Below are 25,740 nucleotides of genomic sequence, written 5' to 3' on the forward strand. Positions count from 1 at the left end.
ATCCTTAAGAGAAAGTTTAATTACATTACCTTTATTGAATGTGTTCTATGCTCAGAATCTAATTGTTGTAATGCTAGTCACTATAATGACACAGAGAAATTTGATTTATAGAGATTAAATAGAAGATACACTTCTTACACAATAAACTATATAGAAAAATATATGACTAAGGGTTGGAGTATGTAAACTAGAATATAGTAGCTGGCAGATTGAAAAGTAGAAAAAGTGGAAATTATGTTGAGTCCCAAAAACAGGATGGAATTTAGAAAAGCAGAAAAGAAATTGGTTTTGAATAATGGCTAAAGATTGATAGTGTGATGGAGAAAGCAGAAAAATATCTTTCTTTCAAAATATTTAATTTTATGTGTATATATGTATGTATGTATAAAATTGAATATTTAACATTGTTTTTAAGATTTTTTTCATGTTAACCCGGCTGAGTTGTTTTTTGATTTTTAGTTTTAGAAGTCTTTATTTAAGTATTTTAAAAATGTATATGGTTGTCATCTTACTATGACTATATGTTTGTTAGTTCAGAAAAATACCCCAGGTATATAAACTTATTTGTATTAGTCAAATTGGAAGGAGATAGGCCAAAGAAGGAAAAAGAGAGACTGAGAAGATTAAAAGCACTCCTTAGAGTAGAAAATTCTCTGGAAGCCAGTGTAACACAGCGTGATTCAGCTGGGAACCCCTCCAGCCCATTCTCCCCAATTTCTACCTGAGGTCCTGCCCTCTCCATGCAGAGGCTACAGGCTATATATTAGTGGCTGAGGCTGGGTCAGCTGTGCCCCCAGGCTTTCTCCACTCTGTTCAAAATGGATTATTGTAGAATGAAGACTGGGTTCCCATAATGGTTTTTTTTTAGTTATTTATGTTCTTTTGGGAGCTGAATTGAGCATTGTGTGTACCTTCTAAAATGCTGTCTTGGCCTTCTGTTAAGCTACCTACTCTAGAAGAAAAACCAGGTGGGAAGAAACACAGTTTTTTGGATTTTGGTGGGGTTTTTTTGTTTTTGTTTTAAAAATCGTTAAGTAACTGAGCATTGGCTTCCTCAGTAGGAGGAAGGTTCCCTCAAAATGTTTATTGTAAATGAACTCTAATGTCTGGCATATGCCTGCTTTATTCCTGTTACTGTATCTAATCTCTGTGTGCCTCAGAGCTAGAGAAGCCAGCTTTTACTTTATTTTAAAGGATTAAGCATTGGCACCTCTCTGAGCCTGCTTTGCTCCAAGCTATCCTGTTTTAGTTCTGATTTTTTCCATCTTCTTTCTTCTGGAGGAGTTGGGAGGTTTCAAGTCAGAATAATATGTGGGTCTGTGTCCTCTGGTGAAGACAAAAACCATGCAAGGTGGTTTCATGCCTGGTAAATACATTTAAAAACCTATTTTGAGACAAAATTTACAGTGCAGCTCCTTGAAGCTGGCCCCTTAAACTTGTCCCAGGTTTTACCTGGGGCATCGTTGGTTTGCCAAGGAAAACGTTCCTGTGTCTTGTGAAGCTAACTTGCGTGTGTTTAGGCAGTAGTGCCTTTATTCATCCCCAGCGACACGCTCTTTAGGTCCTTCTGATGATGTCATCTTGTCTTCATGTGCCTTTCTTGGATCTTTCTACTTCCTCGGACCTTAACAGGGGAAAATATTACCAGCTGGAAGCTTTTGGCCTGGACTAGAAGTATCTTGCTGTGGCCCTTGCTATAATTGCTCCATTAGTAAGCAGAGCAAATGAACCTGGAAATATTTTATTCAGAGACTAAAAATAAGGTGTATCAAAATCATACAGGCAATGGCAAAGGCAGGTTTAGGTTTGTTTTAACAAGATGGAAAAGTGACAAGAACCTTCTCTGGTTCAGTAAAAGAGATTGTTAGAAGACCCAGGCCAGAAAATAACTGAGGGGCTATAAGTAGGGATTCCCTGGCAGCTCAGCGGTACAGAATCTGCCTGCCAATGCAGGAGACACAAAAGACGCGGGTTTGATTCCTGGGTCAGGAAGATCCCCTGGAGAAGGAAATGGCAACCCATTCCAGTATCCTTACCAGGAAATCCCATGGACAGAGGAGCCTGGTGGGCTACAGTCTATAGTGTCGCAAAGAGTCAGACATGATCGAGCAACTCAGCACTTAGCAGGTATGTCATGGTGAAAAAAATACATAAAAGTATTTATATTGTCTTTCAGAAAGCAGTTTTATCACACATGATCTTCTAATAGTCACTCTGCTGAGATACTATGAAACCTTTCAACAGGATCTCTCAAATGAACAACTTCATTAGTCTTGCTGGCATTTTCTAAAACTGAGTTATAACTATTGCTTATTGTTACTGTCTTAAAATTATGAAATACTGTCTCAGGAATCAACTAACTTTTTCAAAGGACCAGATCATGTAAAGATTATAGGCTTTATGTAGATACTTCTATAATCATGTTAAGTAAATACCTTTCTTAGCTTGCGGGCTGCAGTTTGCCGGCCTCAGGTTTTTCTGATCACCTGATAAATCTCACTTGATAGCTCTCCCCGCACACAGACTTACTTCTACAGTTATTCATCCTCTGCTGTTTCCCTGACATCGAAAATGTAAATACCAAGGTAAAGACAATTCTTTTCCTAAAAGATCTCAGTCTCAGGAGAAAGAAAAATACATAAACACACTTATTACAAGTGTTTATTATCGTGCAGTGTGATGAATGATGTCCAGAGGTGGTGTGACTGGGTGAGGGTGTTGGGAAATGCTCCACAGACAAGCAGCAAGCATTTCTAAAGCAGCAGAGAGAGGAGAGTACATTCCACAAAGGAAGGTAATGCTTATACCTCAATGTGGAAGACATTTATTTTGGGGTTTTGTTTTTTTTTTTTTTTTTTGGCCTATCTCAGTTCCCAGATAATAGCATAGGTAACATCATCTCAAGAATACTGGAAGCCCAAGAATACTGGAGTGGGTAGCCTATCCCTTCTTTAGGGGATCATCCCGACTCAGGAATCGAACCAGGGTCTCCTTTATTGCAGGCAGATTCTTTACCAACCGAGCTATCAGGGAAGCCCAACATCAGCTCAGTCACTACAAAAAAACTTCTGTAGGTATTGTGAGGAAAAGCATATTATTCAACAATTACAGCACTGAATATGGATTTGAAGCATTTGACTTCTGCTGCTTCTGCACATGTTATTTTTCTTTAACAGACACTGATCACCTGATAAATTAAATTTAAAACAAGGTTTTAGACACGTAAGCAGTGAGGTTACATAGCTCATGTTAGGTAACAAGATACTATAAAATTAAGAAGTCCCTGCTCTCTGAGAGCCAGTGATCCCAATGAGGCAGGCAGGATATACAGATAATAATAGCAAAAGTTCTAGTTCTTATGTTTAGAGCCATAATTCTTAATCCTAATTGTACATTGAAATTACCTGGGGAGCTTTAAAAAAATATATCAGTGTCACGGCTCCAGCCCGGACCAATTAAATCAGAATCTTGGGGGTAAGACACAGATACAGAGATAGAAGTCAAACACTGTTCATGTAAATTTTATAGATTATGTTTTTCAATACCTTTACCCTTCATTTCTCAATTCTTGTTGTCCTTTTCCAAGCATTATGTTTAGTACATAGATACTCAATCTAGATATTCTAGATTTATTTACAAATATTAAAAGCAAACCATTTAGGGCCCATATAGGGTCCATAAACAGAAAATCTGTTTTAACATTAAATTTCAGTTTCATCTTTTGCCTTCTATAAACAAACAAAAAAATTAGAACATTTTTTAATCTATTGTTTATCTCATTCATCCTTCAAAAACTATTTCAGTATCTCTTGGCCAAAAGAAATTTATATAGTATATGTGTATTTCAGAAAATTGTATCATCCCTTACTGCAAATATATTTAAACAGTTCATGGCTGAACATTTTAGCTGTTCACTGGCCTGCTCTTCTATAACCTACAAAGGTTGTAAATATTTCAGTCTCTCCTAAATTATGTTCTGCAGTGGAAATGATAACAGACCTTAATTGGAGGCTGATGGTGGAGCTGATAGCATTCCAGAATCTCTGATCCTCCCGCACGGCAGCTTTGAGAACACGACCCACACGTCACACCAACACTGGCGATATAGTTAACAAGGAAAATGCTTACTTATTCCATGATGATAGAAATCGTGATGTGGCACAATTGTCTATTAAGCTAAAAAAGCATTTTTAATATTCAAGTTGTACTTATTTTTTTTTACCACGAGAGGTCCCTCAGTCCTGAATTACAGTGGTTACGTGCAGGTCATTTTCTCTGCCCGAAGGACTGTCTCAGCACCTCGCTGTTCTTCCCGTGACTGCATTAATACCGAATTTTTAATATAGGAGAGTGAAACCTTTATTCTTTAGAACTAGCTTTTTAAATTTTTTACTTTTAATCCCCTCTAGATAGAGAAAATATCAGCATCTAAGGATAGAAGAGGAGTGTAGAGGCCAGGAAAATGAGTTACATAAAATGGCAATGAAATAGAATTCTTTTGAGGTTAAGTGAAAACACAGGCTGCTTTGTGAGTGGAGAACAAACAAGACAAGACCATTCCTTTCTTTCCACCTTAGGTCTCAGTCTCAGTTCCCTGGCTTGTCTAGTCAGTGTAAATCTCTCAGTATAAAAACAGAATAAACATGATTATTTTTATCAATAGGGGTATAAAAAGGAAGGTACTTTAGATAGGATGTCATTAATAAGACATGAATAATAGAATTTTTGTCATAGGTTATATGTTAAAAATCATTACTTTGACTTTAAATAAACATAAATGTTCCTGTGTCTGCCTCTCCACTTATTTAAGTATTCATTCACTGAATGATTGCTCAATGTCAAACAGAAAATCAGACTCCCTGCTTTTAGGGAAATAATTTAAAAGGCAGTTATTATATGTTTAACATAAATTTCTTTGGTTTAATAGCTTGACCATTTCAGTAAAAATCATGGGTATATATTATGGACAACAGTACTAAATTATAAGCTTCAGAATTGCTCAGAGATTAGATATTAATTGTTCCCACCACAAAAAAAGAAAAAGAAATGATTGTGCAACATGATAGAGGTGTTGGCTAAATACAGTAATAATCTCCTGCAGTGTATAAATGTCAATCAACACATTGTACACCTTAAACTTGCACAGTGTTATGTGTTAGTTATATCAGTAAAAATAAGCTTTAAAAGATGAGTGTGTATTTACATTAACATACCTCCTATTCCCTTAATGATTTGAGGTTACAAGGGATGAAAAATATTTTCCCCAACCACGGTTAGTGACCTTTTACACAAAGAGCAACCCATAATCTACCATAACATATCCATTTGTACAGGATTTGTCTTTTTTAATTTGTTCATTTCTCTCTGGCTTGTGGACAAAGCGAGAACATCTCCATTATTTCCTCAGGGAGCAGTTTTCTCCAACTAAACTATTATGTTTGCACTCTTTTAGATTAGGCTTACTAAGGGAAACTAATATTAATCTAGGCAGGAATTTCAAAATGCTCTGTTTAAATGTATGTTGTTTTTTTTTTTAATTCATTTGGAAATGGAATAGCTTTTTAACAGTAATTTACTTTTTGACCACTAGGTGGCACTTTGACCACACTTATGTGTGCTTAGCACACATAAGCTAAGGAAAAAATAGCCTTTTCTCAGCAATTGTTTCTGAATACAGATGCTTAAGTATCTTCAGCATTACATACTACAAATCTTTTGTTATCCAGCCCATAATATCACTACAAAAGCCTTTGTTTTTCTGGGTGAAATAATCTTCCATATGACTGCCTCAGGTAAATTCTGGGAGAGACACAGCTTCTGCCATTGCTTTGATCATTACTCATCAAACTATTCTGTTTTTAGCTATTTAAATATATTATTTTTTCTTTCTTAAGTTAGTCCTTTCTTACTAGTACCTTCTCATCCCTGAAATACAGAAGATATATTTTAATTTTTTCAAGGGCCATTACATAGCTTCTGGGATATTAAGAGATCCAAGAACACATGTTCTTTGTAGGGCAGAATATGAGGGCATGAAGTTTGTTTTTGTTGTTCTTGGCACTCTGACGGCTGTTTTTCTCATTTTACAACATTCATTCTTTTGTTAAGCAATATTTTGGTCTGATTATGAATAATTCTTACATTGTATTATTTTCTGAAGAAAGATGTTGTAGGATGCAAATAATAGATATCCTTAATGGTTAAGCTGTTGCTAAATTGGGTTGTTTCACATGATCAGGACATGGAAAGGAATTACCCTGTTAGGTTGGACTGGTAGAGAGACCCACCCTCTCTAAGCACCCTGCCCCTCAGAAACCTCCAACACAATTAGAATGCTCTCCAGCAAAGAAGAGGGAGAGTGGGTTTGGGCAGTCAGATAACAGTATTTGGTGCCATTTCTGTTTTTGTTGTTTCTTTTTTTTTCCCCCTAGAGACTCTTCTTTCTTGTCCTAATGTTCTTGAAGTAAAACTTCATTTCCCTTATTTTAAGTGCATGACACTGAACAGAATTACAGATGTATAGACTCTGTTGCAGAATTTTATCATTCAGCACAAGCTCTTTCACTTCTTGTTTTGTCTATGCATGTGTCTTTTCTCTAGCAGTTAAGGAAAGTAAGAACTCAGGTTCTCTTTCTGTGCTTACCAGTGCTATCACGCCCCCAAAACCTGTATCTCTAAAGTGCTGTATGAATCTAACCGCATTTCAACCAAACCTGCATTGTCTGTCTAAGCACGCATAACTCTGAAGCCTCCGTATCAAACACTGGGTGCCTCTGACCAGGACTTCTGGAGATGTTGGCCCCAGCTGCCTCGGAGCTCAGGCTGATGCCCTGGACTCTTTATAGACCCAGAGGAACAGAGCTGGGCCAGCTCAGTGACTCAGGTTCTTCAACTTCTGTCAGTCACACTGCCTTCCTGCCTTTTCTGGCTTGTTTTTCCATTTAATATCACAGCCCCCCAAGGGCTGTAACAGACCCAGGACATCTAGTCTCAGTTCCATCTGAAACAGAACCTGAAACAGCTCCTTTTTCCACTGCTTCCTGCCAAGGTGTGTTCCTGTTGCATTATCTGAAAATGTATTTGTTTGTTTTCTGAATTCAGCAAGTATTTGTTGAATGATTGAAAGAATATTTATTGACATTTCAAATACAGTAAGTTTTTCTCTGATTTGAAAGTGCTGATATATTTTGTTTATTATGTTATCTGTTTTAACACTTGTCAAACAACCAGAAAATGTTTTCAACTGACATTTTCAGTCATCATGTTTTTAAAAAAGAACAGTAAGTATTCAAGAAGTTAGTAATGGCATTGTTGCTAGATTGTTTGAACATAGTTTTTAGCCTTTTAATTTTATAATTTGAGAGAGACGAACTTATTTGAGAAGACACTGAATCAAGAAAAAAATTTTAATCTCTGTGATATTTTTATTTTTCAGAAAACTGTGGAATATATTTTCCAGAAATAAAAAGAGATCCAGGCAAATATTTACACACTTGTCCGGAATCAGTAAAAAAGTGGCTTCGACAGCTAAAGAATGCTGGCAAAATCCTTATGTTAATTACCAGTTCTCACAGTGATTACTGTAGACTCCTCTGCCAATATATCCTTGGGTAAGTGGTGAGTCATTTTGTTTTCATGGTCTTACAAAATCCTGATAACAGATTAGACCAGTGCCCTTTTTAAGTGTTCAGCCATGACCATGTCATTATATTAAACAATACTGAGTGACACGTGGTTATTTCTCATAACAGCCCTCAACATCTGCTGACAGCAAGATACCCCACGTACATTTCAGCAAAGCAGTCTTGCCAGGCCCAGTATGCTCACAGCTGATGGACTTCAGATTTTCTGGAAAATATTGTGGACAGACCACAAGTCCTTCAGGCATCCTCCATGTCTCTGGTTTCTCAGCTTTGGGTGATTCTTGAGGGACACTGAGTTACAGATTATGCTCCCTGACACTCACCTGGAATACAGCCCCCCTGCAGCAATTTCCCTGTGGAGCCAGGCACTTCACCATTTACCCATCCAGGTGTGGGGTTGACATCCATGATCATCGAGACAGTATAAATGTGTAGACTCAAGGCAGATGTGGGCACAAGCCCTGCCTTGCAACTTACTCTGTAACCCAGGGTAGGTTCTGTAACCTCTCTAAACCTTCATTTCATCTTCTTAAAAATGGGACAGTGAGCAAACTCCAGGAGATAGTGAAGGACAAGGAAGCCTGGCATGCTGTAGTCCATGGGGTCGCAGAGAGTCGGACATGACTTAGCTACTGAACAACAGCAATACCTCATAGGTGTTAGGGGAAATTTAAATAGCATAGTACAGGTTAAAGTATTAGGCAGAGTAGTTGATAAATTTTAGTAAGCATTAATACTTATTTATGGCATCCGTATTGGGAATATCCATGGTCAGATCTAGATTCTGAAATCGGCTATTAGATTTGCCCTAATGTTTCCTCAAATTTTATCAGACACTGTACTGAATTGCTGTGAGTATGAAGCAAAATTTAGCCTCCAGACTGACCCCTTGGTGACTGGTTTAGTTTCCTAATTCCCATGTTTTTCAGCACATGTAGGTTCAGACTGACCTGTGGTACAGTTACAGTCTGTTGGTGGTTTTCTGCTTTCTTATTAATATTAAGGGATGGGATCCTTGAAGTGAGTTAAGGCTGCAGTCCCAGGTGCCTTGGGAAGTAAATGCCTTCTATAGAACATTTGTGTCCTGGTACCAGGACCATGCTTCAGAGTAAACACTGGGAGTATTTTTTTTCATTGGTGACCTACATTCATTGTAGGTTACCAGAATTTTTCTTCATATCTGAATTCCTCTGTAGTACAGTTCTGCTGTTATAAAAGTATTCTGAAGTGTTGGGTAAATATTGTCTCCCCAATGTAATAGTGAGTCTGTCAGGAACAAAAATTATCTTCCCTTTGCTGTCCCAAATAATCCTTAGTATAGTATTAAATACAGACTAAAAAATACATTTTTATTACTATACAAAAATAACCATATTATAAGACTACCCTGATTTTTTAACACTCTCTGAAAGATGTCTCCTGACTCAATATGATGCTGGCTTTCAGTAAGACCCATGAGATACACAAAATTATTAATAACTCTTGATGCTAATAAATTCAAACAAATTTCAGGCCCTAAATTTGAAAACAGTGTGTGAATACGTAGATGTTAGAACTGTCGAATTTATAACTGTTGCCATAGTGAGAAAGTCAGCTTAGCACCTAGAGTTAATGAGTTAATGTGCTTTTTTTCCCCTTATGTGTATACTTCAGGGTGGTGTCTGGATAATTAGTGCTTGACCACCTTCTATTTCCTTTCTTATTTTTTTCTTAATCAAAAAATAAGAAATGATGCTGTGGTCAGATAGGCAAAGATTAAGTTCTGTTTTTTATGGACCTTTTCTAATTCCTTAAAATAAACTTATGAAAAATATCACTGCTTTGTAGGAATGATTTTGAAGATCTTTTTGACATTGTGATTACAAATGCATTGAAGCCTGGCTTCTTCTCTCATTTACCAAGTCAGAGGCCTTTCCGGACACTTGGTGAGTTCACAGTTTGTGTCTTTCCTCTCCTGCTTAAGATTTATTCGTTCACTTAATAAATACCCTGTTGGCTGACAGCCATGTGCAAAATTTCATGTTAGATGCAATGAAGGGAATTAAAGAGATGATAAGTGTCCTTTCTCCTCATGAGGTTACAAACACAAACACATAAGCAAGTCGGTGAATGCGTGGGATGGGATTACAGGCCATGTTGCCTGTTGAGGTGGCAGTGACTGCCTGGTGACACCGAGTAAACTGGGAGGCCACCTTAGAGTGCCCACAGGGAGGCAGTTGCAAGGGACTGATGTCAGCCGTTGTCATGGAGACACAGAGCGGGAGGCTGGTGCTTCCCATAGAGCGTGAGAAGAAATGTTTAAGTATTGTATTTGGGTTTATGAAGATGGTGCTTGAAACTTCTTTGAGTGTGCTCCCTTGGACTGTATGCTTCTGCTTCAGCTCTGATGCCTTCATGCGCCACCTTGGCCGTCTGCTGCTGGAGTTAATGGTTTTTTCAGTCCCACAGCTTCCCAGTTATGAAGGTTCTAAGCCCTCCACGTTGCCCTGCATGGATAGGACCCTGCAGAGCAGCTTCCAGTCTGGGGGCTGAAAACAGGGAAGGGAAGGGGTATATTTGTGTAAAGTGAGTTTTTTGTTTTGGTTTTTGTATAAAGAAGAAATTTTCTCTTTTTTGTTAATAATTGAGTCCCAGTATCTGAGAAATCATGATTCTATAGATTTATATTTTTTTATTAAGCAATAGAAAGCTTCCCTTCCCAATGTTTCCTACACAGGGAGCCTCTACATATCAGATGTAGGTTTGCTTTCAAAAATAATTGTGTAAGTTAATCATTTTCCAGTTGCCATCAAACCCAGATTATTTACATGGCAAGACATTCTGTACTAAGTAAAGACAGACAGACATGAGAAATAATTGGTTTTCACCATGTTTCTCCGGGAATATGATGATTCTTCTTAGACTCTTAATGTTAGGCTAAACATGGCTCATTTTTGACCTATTCTTTAGAGAATAATAGGGTTTTAATTTGATTGTATAAAAGAATTAAAAAATGGCTGCTGAAATGTCAGCCAAATAGGCCTGAATATCTTTTGACCTTTAGCTGTGACATGGCTTTAATTATCTGTAATTGTGATTTTAGAATTTCTTGTTCAAAATAACTGAGGTTGTGTAGAAATTCATCTTCCATTATTATACGTTGGACTGTTTTATTATCACCAGTAATGGGGGAGGCTGTGCCTTTGTGAGGGCAGAGGGTATATGGGATATCTCTGTACCTTCCTCTCAGTTTTGTGTGAACTTAAAACTGCTCTTAAAAAATTCTTTTAAAAAATATGTCTCTATGTCAACGAAATGCTCATGACGTGTGGGTGGTCACTGAATGGTAGCTGCCATCCCCACGTGGTTCCTTCTTACACATGTCCTTCGGCCATGCAAAGCATGGTCTGCCCAGTGAGTGCTGCCACTTGATGAAAACGTGTGATTGTTGATCTGTGTTCTCAGAGAATGACGAGGAGCGGGAGGCGCTGCCATTTCTGGATAAACCTGGCTGGTACTCCCAAGGGAACGCTGTCCACCTTTATGAACTTCTGAAGAAAATGACTGGCAAGCCTGAACCCAAGGTATTTTCTCATTGAGGTGGAGTCTTTGTGGCCCACTTGGAGAGAGAAACCTTTGTCAACTAAAACCGTAACTCTAAATGCATTCCACATAACTATCTGCCAACCTCCTTGCCTACCTCTTCTGCTTAAATAAGTCTTTCCTTTGATGTACATTTTTATCTCTGACAAAGAAAAGCAAATATTCCAAGCAGGAACAGACCTAGAATAGTGTGTGGGTTACCTGAGGAATGTTATCCTGCTAACTGCCCATCAAGGACCTTTTTATATGTGAAACCAGCAATAACTGATTATACTACAGACTAAAGACACATTAGCTTTTAACATCCTGTCATATTGTTGATGTTGGACATTGGTATATTTTTAATAGCAGAACACTTCCTTCTAAAAAACGTTTGCCACAAGCCCCATGAGAGGATGGGTCAGTCCATCACTGAGCCCTGATCCACTGGCTCCCACACTGGCACAGCCCCCGGGGGCTCCTGACTTGGAGGTTCTAGCTTATATGCTCTTAACCTGGTTTCCTCATCTATAAGCTTTGCCTCAGAATACCTCAGAGTACCTGGGAAGCTTCCTGGAGTCCACCTGCCTCGCCCACCCACTCTCAGAGACGCTGTTTCAGCAGGTGTGAGTGGGGCCTGTAAACTTTGGTAAATTGGCTCTGTTGAGAGTGTTCTTGCTAATCTAATCCTCTATAACAGGCTGTCTCCAGTATGTCACCAGCTCTTCAATTCCAGGGGCAGGTTTAACTGTAAACATTGGGGCTCTTTCATTTTCATTTCAGAAATTTGAATTAAGTTCACTTATCTTCTGCTCTTCTGCATGCAAATGAATTGTGTAATTTCTTAAACCTGACACCCTGTGAATCAAATGGAGCAAGTCAGTGGTCACTTGGGAAGTTATCCAAGGAAATTTAAGATGTTTATGCAGCTTTTACATGACTTTGATAGCTGTTAAGGAATTTTCTTGTGCCTTTTGTAAAATGACCACCATGCCCCTTAACAGTCCTCATGTCTCAGACAAAATTTGCTGTCTGACTTACAGGTTGTTTACTTTGGTGACAGCATGCATTCAGATATTTTCCCAGCCTGTCATTATAGTAATTGGGAGACAGTCCTTATCCTCGAAGAGCTCCGAGGGGACAAAGATGGGAAGCCTGAGGAATCAGAACCTGAAGAGAAAAAAGGAAAATATGAGGTAAGAGTCTCCTTTAGTTTTTTCCTTGAAAGAAAGACCTTTATGTTTGTCATATCTTAGAAAGTGCTTGTTTCTGCCATGAGCAATGAAGTCTGTTGGCACCTAACTGTGACCTTCATGCCCTCTCAACTCTGCACTTGATCTTGTGGGTAGTTTTTAAAGGATGCCAAGATAATGCCGTTGACCATCTGTCTGTCTTCTGGGCTCCCTGCTTTCGTCCAGAGCTGTGGCACCACGGCTGTGCTTTGGCTGATGACGAGGCAGCCAGATCCTGACCCGCTATAGTTACACTCTGTCTCTTTGGCTTAGCCATGAAAGCTCTTGTGCTCTTTTTCCATGGGTCTAACTTCTGAAATCGGTAGCTCCCGTAAACTTACTCCTGAGCCACCCCCAATGAACTTTGAGGGAAAGAAAAGTAAAGTATGTCATCAGTCTAGAAAGGGAAAGTCATATATAAAAGCAAAAATAAGCAGAAAATTAAAAGATCAGAAAATAAAATGCACTATGCATTCTTCTAAATTCATTCCAGTGGAAGAATCTAAAAAGTCAAAAACCAAAGGTCAAATCAAAAAATAACAATAGAAACTATCAAGCCATGGAAAAACATGGAGGAACCTAAAGTGCATGTTAAGGTGAAAGAAGTGAAAGAAGCTAGTCTGAAAAGGCTGCGTACTGTATGCCGCTGTGTGACATTCTGGAAAAGACAGAAGTATAGGGACAGGGAAGAGACCAGTGAATGCCCCAGGGCTCAGAGGGGAAGGGGATGAATAAATGGAGCACAGTTGTAACAAACATAACACACTAATTAATACAAATTGTTAATAACAGGAAAGATCCTGTTAGGGGTGGACCAGAGACAACATATTTAAGAAGTCTCCATACTATCTGCCCTATTTATCTGTAAACCTAAAAGTGTTCTAAGAAATAAAGACTACTATGTTAGACTAAAGGAGTCAGGTTTCTATGAGGTTTCCAACATTTAGTGTTCAGCGTGACACTGGAAACTCTGTGAACTATATAGCTCTGTGGACTGAGTTAAGAAGAGTTTTAAAATAATCTTCCAGGAGGTGGACCCTCTAACTTGAGGGATTGTGGAGGAAGTTTCCCTTAAAGAGACATTTGGTTTCTCTACAATGTAAAGGAAATTTGGTTTCTTTACAATGATTTGAGAATGTACAGACAATGAAAAGAAAGTGAAGACAGGGTCGGAATGTTTCCTTCAGCATTATGTAAACAGTAGCTCCATCTTCTCCCATAGACCCCTTTCCTTGCTAATTTCATTACAAACACAACATTACATAATGGGCTTTCTGGGATCTCGTTTATAAGAACACTAAACCTCGTTCATGAGGGCTTCACTTTCATGACCTAAGTACCTCTTCAAGACCTCACCTCATAATTACATCGTCTTGAGGATTAGAATTTCGACATATAAATTTTGGAAGGACATGAACATTTAGACAGTAACAGCATCCATAATATGTTGAACCAGAAAGGGTAAACAAGTCTGCTTTCCTCTTTTCAGAGGAATAACATGCAGCCCAGATTACCAAAACTCAGTGTTGGCAGAACCATTATCCACATATAGTCTGTGCAATGTGAGTCATCTCTTAGACTCATTAGAAAAGACAATGAGCCAAATAAAGAAAAGTTACACTATAAGCTTCTCTTTACACCTTGAGAAATTATAATTAAATACACCTTAAATGTATACACAGAAGCACAGATATTTGTATTCCATACTGCTTAGTATGGTGAAATCCAAATAGATTCTTGCTAAGGAATTTCTAAACAACAGCATCCTCTGAAAAACATGTATTTTCATCTTGCTTCATAAATTGAGTTCCAGCACAAAGAATCATGAATCTAAAGGCATACTGGGGACTCTGATGCTCTAAAACAGTTTTCATCCAGGAAGGATGACAGATTTTATAATTCAAATTATATGGGTGTAATAGGATTTTTTTTTTCATTCTTAATTTTATACGGCATCTGTAAAACACTGAGAAGCATTTCTTGAATGAGTCTTTTATTTAGTCTACATTTTCTCTGTGCCTGCTATGTCCTAGGCACTAGGCCCTAGTGATAAACTAATACATGAGATAGTTCTTCACTTTATATAGTTCATAATCTGTCCAGGGCAAAAAGTAAATAGTATGATAATTGCAAGATGGTTTGAAAAGTACTGTATTAGGAATAAACTCAAGAGTGTGAGAAAATGGAGGAGGAGACCTAATCTCACCTAAGTGTGGAAAGTCAAGGAAAACATCCTAGGTGGCATCCAAACCAGATCCCAAAGGCTGAGAAAGGCGTTCCCAAGCAAAGCCGGGAGAGAGTACTTCAATGGACTGCTTTGTTGTTTAGTCGTGTCTGACTCTTCTGCAACCCCATGGACTGTAGTCCGCCAGGCTTCTGTCCATGGGATTTCCCAGGTGAGGGTACTGGAGTGGGTTGCCATTTCCTTCTTTAGGGGATCTTCCTGACCCAGGGATCGAACCTGTGTTTCCTGCATTGGCAGCTGAACTCTTTACTGCTGAGCCACTGGGGAAGCCCTTAAAGGACTACTAAGCTTTGTTTTATTTTTTATATAGTCTGGCTAAACAACTGAAATTTCTGCAGAATTTTTCTAGTTTGATTTACTTAGTGGTGGGAAAAATGAGGTTGAACGCTAATTAATCAGTTGCATTATTCTGTTTCTTGTTTCAGGGATCAAAGGCAAAGCCTCTGAATACATCATCTAAAAAATGGGGCTCTTTTTTTATTGATTCGGTTTCCGGACTGGAAAATAGAGAAGATTCCTTGGTTTATACATGGTCTTGCAAGCGAATAAGTGCTTACAGCACTATTGCAATTCCAAGTATTGAAGCAATAGCAGGTAAGAGGGAAAATACATACGCTTTACCTGTTATTGTGGACTGAGGTAGAGTTTTAAAATTGAAAAAGACACATGTATCCCAGTGTCCACTGCAGCACTGTTTACAATAGCTAGAACATGGAAGCAACCTAGATGTCCATCAACAGATGAATGGATAAAGAAGTTGTGGTACATATACACAATGGAATATTATTCAGCCATAAAGAAACACATTTGAGTCAGTTCTAATGACGTAGATGAACCTAGAACCTATTACACAGAATGAAGTTGTTTCATTGGCTATTATTTTCTCCCATTCCAGGGGTTGTCTTTTCCCCTTGATTACAGTTTCCTTTGCTGTGCAAAAGCTTTTAAGTTTAATCAGGTCCTACTTGTTTACTTTTGTTTTTATTTCCATTACTCTAGGAGGTGGGCCATAGAGGATCTTGCTTTGATTTATGTCAAGTGTTCTGCCTATGTTTTCCTCTTAAGAGTTTTATAGTTTCTGGTCTTACATTTATGTCTTTAATCCATTTTGAGTTTATCTTTGTGTATGGTGTTAGGAAGTGTTCTAATTTCATTCTTTTACATGTAGCTGTCCAGTTTCCCCAGCACCATTTATTGAAGAGGCTGTCTTTGCCCCCTCTTATATTCTTGCCTCCTTTGTCAAAAATAAGGTACCCATAGGTACATGGATTTATTTCTGGACTTTCTATCTTGTTCCATTGGTCTATATTTCTGTTTTTGTGCCAGTACCATACTGTCTTGATGACTAGCTTTGTAGTATAATCTGAAATCAGGAAGGTTGATTCCTCCAGCTCCATTCTTCTTTCTCAAGACAACTTTGGCTATTCAGTCTTTTGTGTTTCCATATGAATTGTGAAATTTTTTGTTCTAGTTCTGTGAAAAAATGTCATTGGTAATTTGATAGGGATCGCATTGAATCTGTAGATTGCATTTGGTAGTATAGTCATTTTCACAATATTGATTCTTCCTCCCCAGGGACATGCAATATCTCTCCATCTGTTTATGTCATCTTTGATTTCTTTCATTAGTGTCTTATAATTTTCTGTGTACAATTCTTTTGTCTCCTTAGGTAAGTTTATTCCTAGATATTTGATTCTTTTTGTTGCAATGGTGAATGGGATTGATTCCTTAATTTCTCTTTGATTTTTTTCATTGTTAGTATATAGAAAGGCAACTGATTTCTGTGTATTGATTTTGTGTTCTGCAACTTTGCTAAATTCACTGATTAGCTCTAGTAATTTTCTGATATTATCTTTAGGGTTTTCTATGTACAGTATCATGTCATCTGCAAACAGTGAAATTTTTTTCTTTAAAAGAGGAAAATTTTCCCATGACATTTGTAGGTTTCTCTTGGATAACATATAGATATGGGAGTTGAGGTAATTAGGACTTGCCTGTCTGCTGGAACCAACTGCAAATGCTGCACTTTTTTTTTCTTTTTTTTAATCAGCCTGGAGTCACAGGATAAAGCTAGGGGAAAGTTACAAGGACAGGATGTTAAGGAGGCCCAGTTGGGCGACGCTGACTTTGGGGCCTGCTCTTCCTCGTCTTTGCTAACTCAAGAGAAAAGGTACCCAAAGAAATGAGTGGCTTTTTTTTTGTAGTTTCATGAATGTACAGGGGTAGAAAGTGTGTGGGGGGTAAGACCTACCAAAGGAGGGACAGACCTGGTAGACTCAATCCGTCTTGAGACCCTGAAGGATGAATTAGAAGTAGGCATTCACAGGAATGAAGCTCAGCTTTTTTTATATATATAATATTTTATTTAAACCTTTTTTGGTTATGGTTTAACCATCCAGTATATCTTTTCTCAGTTCTTCTTTCTTGCCATTTGTGGGATTTTCCTTCTCTGATCTTTCTCCTTCTCTTTTCAAAGAGAACTTTAAATCCTTCACTTCCCAGTCATACAGGACAACTTAGCAGGTGATTCCTGTTTCTTGAGCATGCATCTACACCCTATGGGTTATTCTTACCTTTGACTAATAATGGTTAATTCAGACACTTACTCCAAGACCAATACAATGCTTTCTCTAATAGAGATTTTGGTGACTGAGGTATTCTTTCATCTCATTACATTTTCATGTACTCTCTGAAGCTCAACTTTAATTCATTCTTCTTTTGAGGCAGATAACATCTTTTAGGACTCAAATTATTTCAAAAAAAAAACCAATTCATATAGTGCAGCACGTAATGAAAAAATAGCCAGGTATGCAAGGATATGAGACTACACTAACAGAAGTAACCAAGGATAGAAAAGAAAGGAATGAGAAATTTGGTAGATATATAAAAACTTGGGAAAATGGAAATTCTTATTAAAAAGTCAAAATTAAGAACTGAATGGATGGGTTTAACAGAAGAGTAGCCACAGGAAAAGTGCGCTGGTATCCTGGAAAATCAGCCAAAAAAAAAAATAGTCACAATAAATCCCGAAGAGAAAAAAGCATGGGAGATACAAGCAGAGGGACTATGAGACACAGGAGATAGAATGAGTAAGATTTCTGTCATTAGAATCTTAGGTGATGAGAGAATAAGCCAAAAGCAGTAGCTACAGACTTTCCAGAAATGAAAAAAAATAAGCCAAAGGTTTAAGAAGCCCAAAGAACTGAAACACAATACATAAAAGGAAATCCCGAAGTTAACTGCTAAAGACCACATAATTAAGAAATACTAAAAGCAGTCAGAGAATAAAGACAGATTGATTTCAAAGGAGTACTTCAACAAAAGAGTGAGAAACAAAAGCCAAAAGACCGTAGAGTGATATCTTTAAATTGCTGGAAGAAAATGATTGTCACCTTGATAGAATTCTATACCCAGTAAAAATATCATTAAATGATTTTAAAAAAGTATTTATAGACAGAAATGGAGCTTCCCTGGGGGCTTAACAGTAAAGTGTCTGCCCGCAATGTGGGACACCCAGGTTCAATCCCTGGATCGGGAAGATCCCATGGAGAAGGAAATGGCAACCCACTCCAGTACTCTTGCCCGGAAAATTCCATGGACTGAGGAGCCATGGTAGGCTACAGTCCATGGGGTCACAAAGAGTCGGACACGACTGAGCGACTTCACTTTCAGACAGAAATGGAGAAAGTGTATCTCCAGAAGACGTGCACTATGGAAGACAGTAAAGGGTATTGTTGCTCATGCAAAAGTAAAAATGATCCCTATTGGAAGACTAGAAACAAGAATAAATGAATATACAGCAACAAAAGGATATGTGAATAAATTGGAACTGTAAATATGTGAGTATTTACAGTTAGAAACAATCTTTTTTAATCCTATGAGGTTTGAATAAGGAAAGAATTTTCAGACCTGACACCAAGGGCATATAAATCTCATAGTAGAGTGTTCTAACATATATGGCAAAGGATGAGAGCTGTTAAACCAAAAATGCATATCATAGTCTCTAATAAGATATTAACTATGAAAAGAATTATAATGATACACGTACTGATCTAATTATGTAAAATAATTTTAAAACTCAAAAAAAAATTAAAATGGGGAGAAAAAGATACAGAAAGTTTGAATATCAAAAGATGGAAAGAGACAATACCATGTTTATTGTCGTTCAATCAGTAAGATGTGTCTGACTCTTTGCGACCCCATAGACTGCAGCATGCCAGACTTCCCTCTCTTGCACTGCTTCCTGGAGTTTGCTCAGATTCATGTCCATTGAGTGGGTGTTGCTATCTAACCATCTCTTCCTCTGCCGCCCCCTTCTCCAGTACCATGTTAATGTTAACCAAAAGAAAATTAACAGTTAGCTCTGTTAATGTGAAGGGGAAAAAATCCATTATTAACATGAAAGAGCAACACTTCATAATAATTTCATTCTCTCTTCATAATAGTAAATTCATCCTCTCTTCTCTCAGGTCAGAACTTAATCCCTCCCTGTTTTCTCAGTACCAAGAAACTGCTGAAAAATCTACTCTGCTTTACAGAGGGATATGTTTCTGCTTGCCTCTTAGTTTCCTAAAGTTTCCTTGCAGAGTCTGGCAAGCACCTTGAGCCCACAGTTCAGTTCTCCACACCTTCCTCTATATCAGGCTCCATCCCAATTTTTTGTCTCTGTACCCCCTCAAGACTGCCAAAATCTCTTTTGGTTTTCCTGCTGCTGGTAACTGCCCCTGCCGCACCTCCACCCAGAATTCAGGTGCCTGAAGGGAAAAGCTGTGGCAGAATGTTGTATCACTTCACTGCTGCTTGTTCTTTCCAGGAATTGTGTGTCCTTGGGTCTTAGTGGTCTCAATTCTCCAGTGACTTGGATGATTTTATTTTACCTAGCTCTTGTAGTTGGTATCAGCTCCAGTTCAGATGTGGTTTTCCTTGAATCTCAGATTCTTCTTCCTTAAACTGGGCATATGCCACCCTCACAGGACAGATGTGAAAGTAAAGCAAGATGTTTTTCTGATATTTAGTGGTGGGATGATAGTGATGACTAAGATGTGTGGCCTTCCAAAAGGTCCATCTTCTACATCAGTATCCAAATCCAATATGTCAATACATCTTACTTGCTGAAATACTCATTTTCACTAGTTTCAAAAGCATTTTTCATTTTGTTCCATGCTTACACACGTAAAATTAAAGAATATGTTTCTTTCTTTTACCTACAATTTTCTTATTGAAGAAAGGGACCTTGTAACATCAAGGGAGGGACTGGCCCAGAATTACACTGTCATTTTCAGTTTTTATATTTCACTTTCTTTCCTTCAAAGTGACTCAAATTTATAGTGAGAGTAGGATTTTGTGATAATGGAAGTCAATGAATTATTCTAAAGTACTTGAATTATTCTAAAAACTGTTCAATGGGATATGGTTGTGAAAGAGTAAGAGACTTAAAGAAAAGTGACTCTCCATTATTCTAGGATTTTAATATTTCTCAAAAAAAAAAAGGGCGGAAAATAATCCCCTGTCTTCTAGGGTGATCACTTCTCCTTAAAGAAGCAATAATAACATCAGTGTCTCCCATTTTCATTTTCCCAAACTTTCCTTCCTCAGCACCCTGAAAAAGAATTTGGCAGAGCCTTTGTCTTCTCACTTTTTTTAGGAGAAAATACTTAGTTGGACTCACCAGTAGTCAAACAAAACTAAACACGTAGATTTTTTTGTGGGGAAAGAATGACAGTTGGTATATTATATTCAGTATTGATTTTGATGCCTAAGACATTTCCTCAAAAAGCAAAGTATTAGTTTCTCTTTAACTTAGCACTCAATACTTATGATCACATTCTCATAAGGAAATCCTCTCACATAGAACTTGAAATTATTTCAGTAACATATTCAGTAAATTTGGATAGCACTGTGTAATCTACCTCCAAGTAAAAAATAAAATGGCTGAAAGGAAAACAGTATGATGGTCATGACTTTTAAAATCTCTATATAAATGTTATCCTGGCAATATCTTTAAAAAAAAAAAAGTTCCAAGAGTTGTTGTATTTCTGTTTGTGTTTCATTATTTTACACTGAACTTACTGTTTAAGAATATTCATTTTGGTTCAGTTCATACAATTATTAGATAATGTAGTTGATATTATAGTATATTCAGTACACAGTTTAATAGAAAATTACTGTGGTAAACAAGAATTTGGTTCTTTGTCTATCATTCTCTTTTCTTCCAAACAGCACCCAACAGTGATTTTCCTAAGACAGATGCAAATGTCTCCCTCTTGGTGAACCCCATTCTGGACATCCTTTTCTTTAACAGAATAGTCATCTGACCTCAGTTTGGCTATTCCATACCCAGTTTCTTAACCTTAGTAGACTTTATGCTTCCTGTGCTACCTGGAAGACAGAATAACATTTCTGTTTTAAAGGAGATAGGGAATGAAAAACCTGATACTCCCCATCGTCGCTTGAAACCTTCCTGAATACATGTAATGTTTCTTTGCATGCTTAGTCATGTCCGACTCTTTGCGACCCTGTGATTGTAGCCCACCAGGCTTCTCTGTCCATGGAATGTTCCAGGCAAAAACACTGGAGTGAGTAGCCATTCCCTTCTCCAGGGGATCTTCCTGACCCAGGGATCGAACCAAGGTTTCTTGCATTGCAGGCGAATTCTTTACCATCTGAGTCACCAGGGAAAGTTTCTTTATTCGTCCATATTCTGTAAGATGTGATTCTCTCATAGACATTTAAATGCTTCAGTCAGTTCAGTCGCTCAGTTGTGTCTGACTTTTTGTGATCCCATGAACCGCAGCACGCCAGGCCTCCCTATCCATCACCAACTCCCGGAGTCCACCCAAACCCATGTCCATTGAGTCGGTGATGCCATCCAACCATCTCATCCTCTGTCGTCCCCTTCTCCTCCCGCCCCCAATCTTTCCCAGCATCAGGGTCTTTTCAAATGAGTCAGCTCTTCACATCAGGTGGCAGCCAAAGTATTGGAGTTTCAGCTTAAACATTAGTCCTTCCAATGAACACCCAGGACTGATCTCCTTTAGGATGGGCTGGTTGGATGTCCTTGCAGTCCAAGGGACTCTTCAAGAGTCTTCTCCAACATCACAGTTCAAAAGCATCAATTCTTCGGTGCTCAGCTTTCTTTTATAGTCCAACTCTAACATTCATATATGACCACTGTAAAAACCATAGCCTTGACTAGACAGACCTTTGTTGGCAAATAAATGTCTCTGCTTTTTAATATGCTATCTAGATTGGTCATAACTTTCCTTCCAAGGAGTAAGTGTCTTTTAATTTCATGGCTGCAATCTCCATCTGCAGTGATTTTGGAGCCCCCAAAAATAAAAGTCAGCCACTGTTTCCCCATCTATTTGCCATGAAGTGATGGGACCAGATGCCATGATCTTAGTTTTCTGAATGTTGAGCTTTAAGCCAACTTTTTCACTCTCCTCTTTCACTTTCATCAAGAGGCTCTTTAGTTCCTCTTCCACTTTCTGCCATAAGAGTGGTGTCATCTGCATATCTGAGGTTATTGATATTTCTCCCAGGAATCTTGATTCTAGCTTGTGCTTCCTCCAGCCCAGGGTTTCTCATGATACACTCTGCATATAAGTTAAATAAGCAGGGTGACAATATACAGCCTTGACATACTCCTTTTCCTATTTGGAACCAGTCTGTTGTCCCATGTCCAGTTCTAACTGTTGTTTCCTGACCTGCATACAGGTTTCTCAAGAGGCAGGTCAGGTGGTTTGGTATTTCCATCTCTTTCAGAATTTTCTTAGAAGCATTTTTTATAGATGTTATAAAAGTTTGCAGTATATATTACTGCAGTGTTTGCTTTATAAGTGTTTTGATAATGTAATCATTTTAACCTTTTAATAATAGCTACCTTTACTTTAGGAAATGTATAGGAAAGACAGGGAAAGAGGTAGTTGGGTCAGCTCTTAGCCTGTATCATTTTGGTGGCTTACAAGAAATCCAGAACCTCAGGTGCACTATTTTTGAAACTCAGTTTTAACAATTTTATTTCCATTGCTTTTTAATGAGCCTTTTTAATGGCTGAAAATACGCTCCAGCTAACTTGAAGCAGTGAAGACTAGTGAAATTCACTAATACTGAAAAATATTGAATGTTTTTCTATTCATAGTAATCTTAGTTTTCTCTGACCTCAGAAAGGCAGTGTTCCTTCTTCGCAATTTTCAGCACTAGTTTTTTCCTCATAAGGATTAACTGTTTGGGTCTTAATGATTCTCACTGGCATTTAAAATATAATTTTTATTTTAGTATCATTTTCGGAACACTAAATACTACCAAATGATGTTTTACCTGTAAAATTTGTGAAATAAGGATTACTAACCAGTATCTGCATGTGGAATGAATAATCGTTACATGACATAGGTCTTAATATTTCACTTGTAATATTTATGGTAATGGTTCTTTGAAGAAACTTAGGAGGAATATATCTGAACGCTAGCTTTTGAGATATTTATATGAAAATGTTACAATGTCCCACAACAGAGAAAGTACGAATTTTAGTTCTCTCCATCCATTCCTCTGTGGCTGTGTGTGTGCGATGCTTATCATATGGAAAAGCTGCCAGATTGTGCATATTGGAATTATTTAGCTAAGCATTCAAAGATTATTGTTCATAACTCTGTTAGTGTTCAGGGCTGTGAAGATTATTGCCTTCCCAAGTAGAGCTAGTGATAAAAAAAACCTGCCTGCCAATGCAGGAGACATAAGAGACGCAGGTTTGATCCCTGTGTTGGGAAGATTCCCTGGAGGATAGTGTGGCAACCCACTCCAGTATTCTTGCCTGGAGAATCCTATGACTGAGGAGTCTGGCAGCCTCCAGGGTCCATAGCGTCACAAAGAGTCAGACATGACTCAAGCAACTTAGCACACACACATGCGTGAAGATGATTAGTTCTCATTTTCCAGTTACATAAGTTTCTGGATAAAGGCTTAGAGACATTTAAATTAAAAAAAAAAAAATCAGAGGAGTGTTCCTATTTTGTGTATTTACTTTTGTGTAGAGAGTCAATAAAGGTGTTTATTCACTAGTTAGACCTCTGAATATAATTTGCAATATCTCTAAATGTAATTTGACTTAAATATTACTGTACATTATACAGGAAAAGACATCTACACTGTTCATTCCAGGTGCAACCTATCCTGGTGACAAAAGAAATATTAAAATTATAAAACTCTAAAAAATGTTTTATTATGAATAACTATCAAATATTGATTTGTTTATATTTATAAAAGGCCTTCTGAGATCTGCAGAATAAATTTTTTTTTTTTTTTTTAGAATTACCCCTGGACTACAAATTTACAAGATTCTCTTCAAATAATTCAAAAACAGCAGGCTATTATCCAAACCCTCCATTGGTCTTATCAAATGCTGGAAAACTGACAGCCAAATAAACTATCTTTACCAAAAAATGAGTGAAAACCATATATGCAGCAAATGTTAATTTTCAAAAACTACTGTAAAATGCTTTATAGAAACAAAATTATTAATGAAACGTGACCAAGAAATTGGTATGTTTTCCATAGGTCTCCTTTCTACAGAGATTGTCTTGACACCCAACGACACTCATTATGTTAAAATCTCAGTATCTTAGAGTTGAAAAGAATCTTATTAATATTTTCTATACTAGTAGTTCTGAAATTAGAATTACCTGGGGCTATATATACATACATACATACACACATACATATTTACACATTTACCTCGGCCAGTGGCCCTCAAAGTGTGGTCCCCAAACCACTAGCATAGCAGCACATGCAAACTTGATAGAAATGTAAATTTGCACACCCCATCCCAGACCTACAGAATCAGAAAATCTGGGACTGTGACCCAGCAATCTGTGTTTAATTATAGTATGACTCACACTAAAGTTTAAGAACCACTGGCTAGACTATAACCTCCAGACATTGGTTTAATTGGTCTGGGGATACAGATGAACATTGACATCTTTAATATGTCCCAGGAAAATGCAGCCAAAATTGAGAATAACTGATCTATACCTGTTGTTTGAATTTATAGTCATAAACACCAGGTCTAGTAAGATTAAATTATTATTCCAAACTATCAGATTTTATGCTATTTTCCTAATTTCCAAAACAAGGAGATAGACATGATGTCTTCTGAGACCTTGCAGCCATAATGGGACCTGGATGACAGAAGAAGCCAACTATTTCAGCCTCCAGTGTTAATCATTAGGGTTTTGTTTTTTTTCTCCCTCCCTAATGTTTTCTTCATTTTCCTCCCTAATGTCTACTTCACTTTTCATTCACTTTAAGTCGTATATTCTCAGTGGGGCAAAAATTGGCTCTTGGTGTAAAAAAATCTCAACGCAGTGGATTATGGTTCTCCATCTTTATTCTACACAACAAAATCTTATTCTTTAGTATTTCTCTCATTAGGGAGAAATGTAATTTAAAGCTAAATTTATTAATTAAATATATTTTTTCTTCTAGGGCAAGGGGCAGTGGTAATGAAAAAAGAGGTTGAAAAAAATTATTTTTAAAAGGTTTTATAGATGTATTGCAGTTCAGGATTATTGTGTTCTATGTGCTACATGTAGTCATATTAATAGTTTGTTGCAAGATGTTTGGACCCAGATAATGTTTACAGTATAAATTCCTGGCTACTCTTTATGCTGTAATTTCACTCTGTCCATCATGGACAGAATCAGAAAACACTGGTCACCATCATTTTACTTGGTTTGTATCCAAGAGTTTAACATGTTGATAGATGCAATGAAAAGATAAATATTTTTGTTAAATTTTTAAATGCTCAAATAATCCCCAATATATTGTGGGATTGAGTATCTCAGGGTAGGTAAACAGTTACTGAATTTTTTTCTCTCAAAGTCAGTAGCTTTCTTCAGTATCTGTTAATAAATGTTAATGTCTTTGAAATTGATTTCCAAAATCTCATTGGAATATAATAAAGAGCATGCACAATCAAGCTTAGGGCTCAAGGAAAGATGCTGTTTTCATGTATACTTTCGTGGATACCTTTAATTTCTTTTAAAAATAAAGCTATTTTTCCTTA

At 37.5% G+C, this 25,740-nt stretch overlaps 1 protein-coding gene across 2 annotated transcripts in view; it reads left to right on the forward strand.

Annotated features, from left to right (window-relative positions):
- The window catches only part of NT5DC1 (5'-nucleotidase domain containing 1), a 108,809-nt gene extending 83,069 nt beyond the window's left edge, over positions 1-25,740 (forward strand). For both annotated transcript variants that reach the window (XM_006055672.4, XM_006055671.4), the window contains exons 7-12: positions 7,436-7,610; positions 9,471-9,568; positions 11,088-11,206; positions 12,248-12,400; positions 15,107-15,275; positions 23,986-25,740. In XM_006055672.4, the coding sequence (XP_006055734.1) occupies positions 7,436-7,610; positions 9,471-9,568; positions 11,088-11,206; positions 12,248-12,400; positions 15,107-15,275; positions 23,986-24,101 (830 nt within the window). In that variant the 3' untranslated portion in view covers positions 24,102-25,740. The remainder of the gene's footprint in view (positions 1-7,435; positions 7,611-9,470; positions 9,569-11,087; positions 11,207-12,247; positions 12,401-15,106; positions 15,276-23,985) is intronic.

Source organism: Bubalus bubalis, chromosome 10 (genome assembly GCF_019923935.1).
Source record: "Bubalus bubalis isolate 160015118507 breed Murrah chromosome 10, NDDB_SH_1, whole genome shotgun sequence".
In the NCBI taxonomy this organism is placed as follows: domain Eukaryota; kingdom Metazoa; phylum Chordata; class Mammalia; order Artiodactyla; family Bovidae; genus Bubalus; species Bubalus bubalis.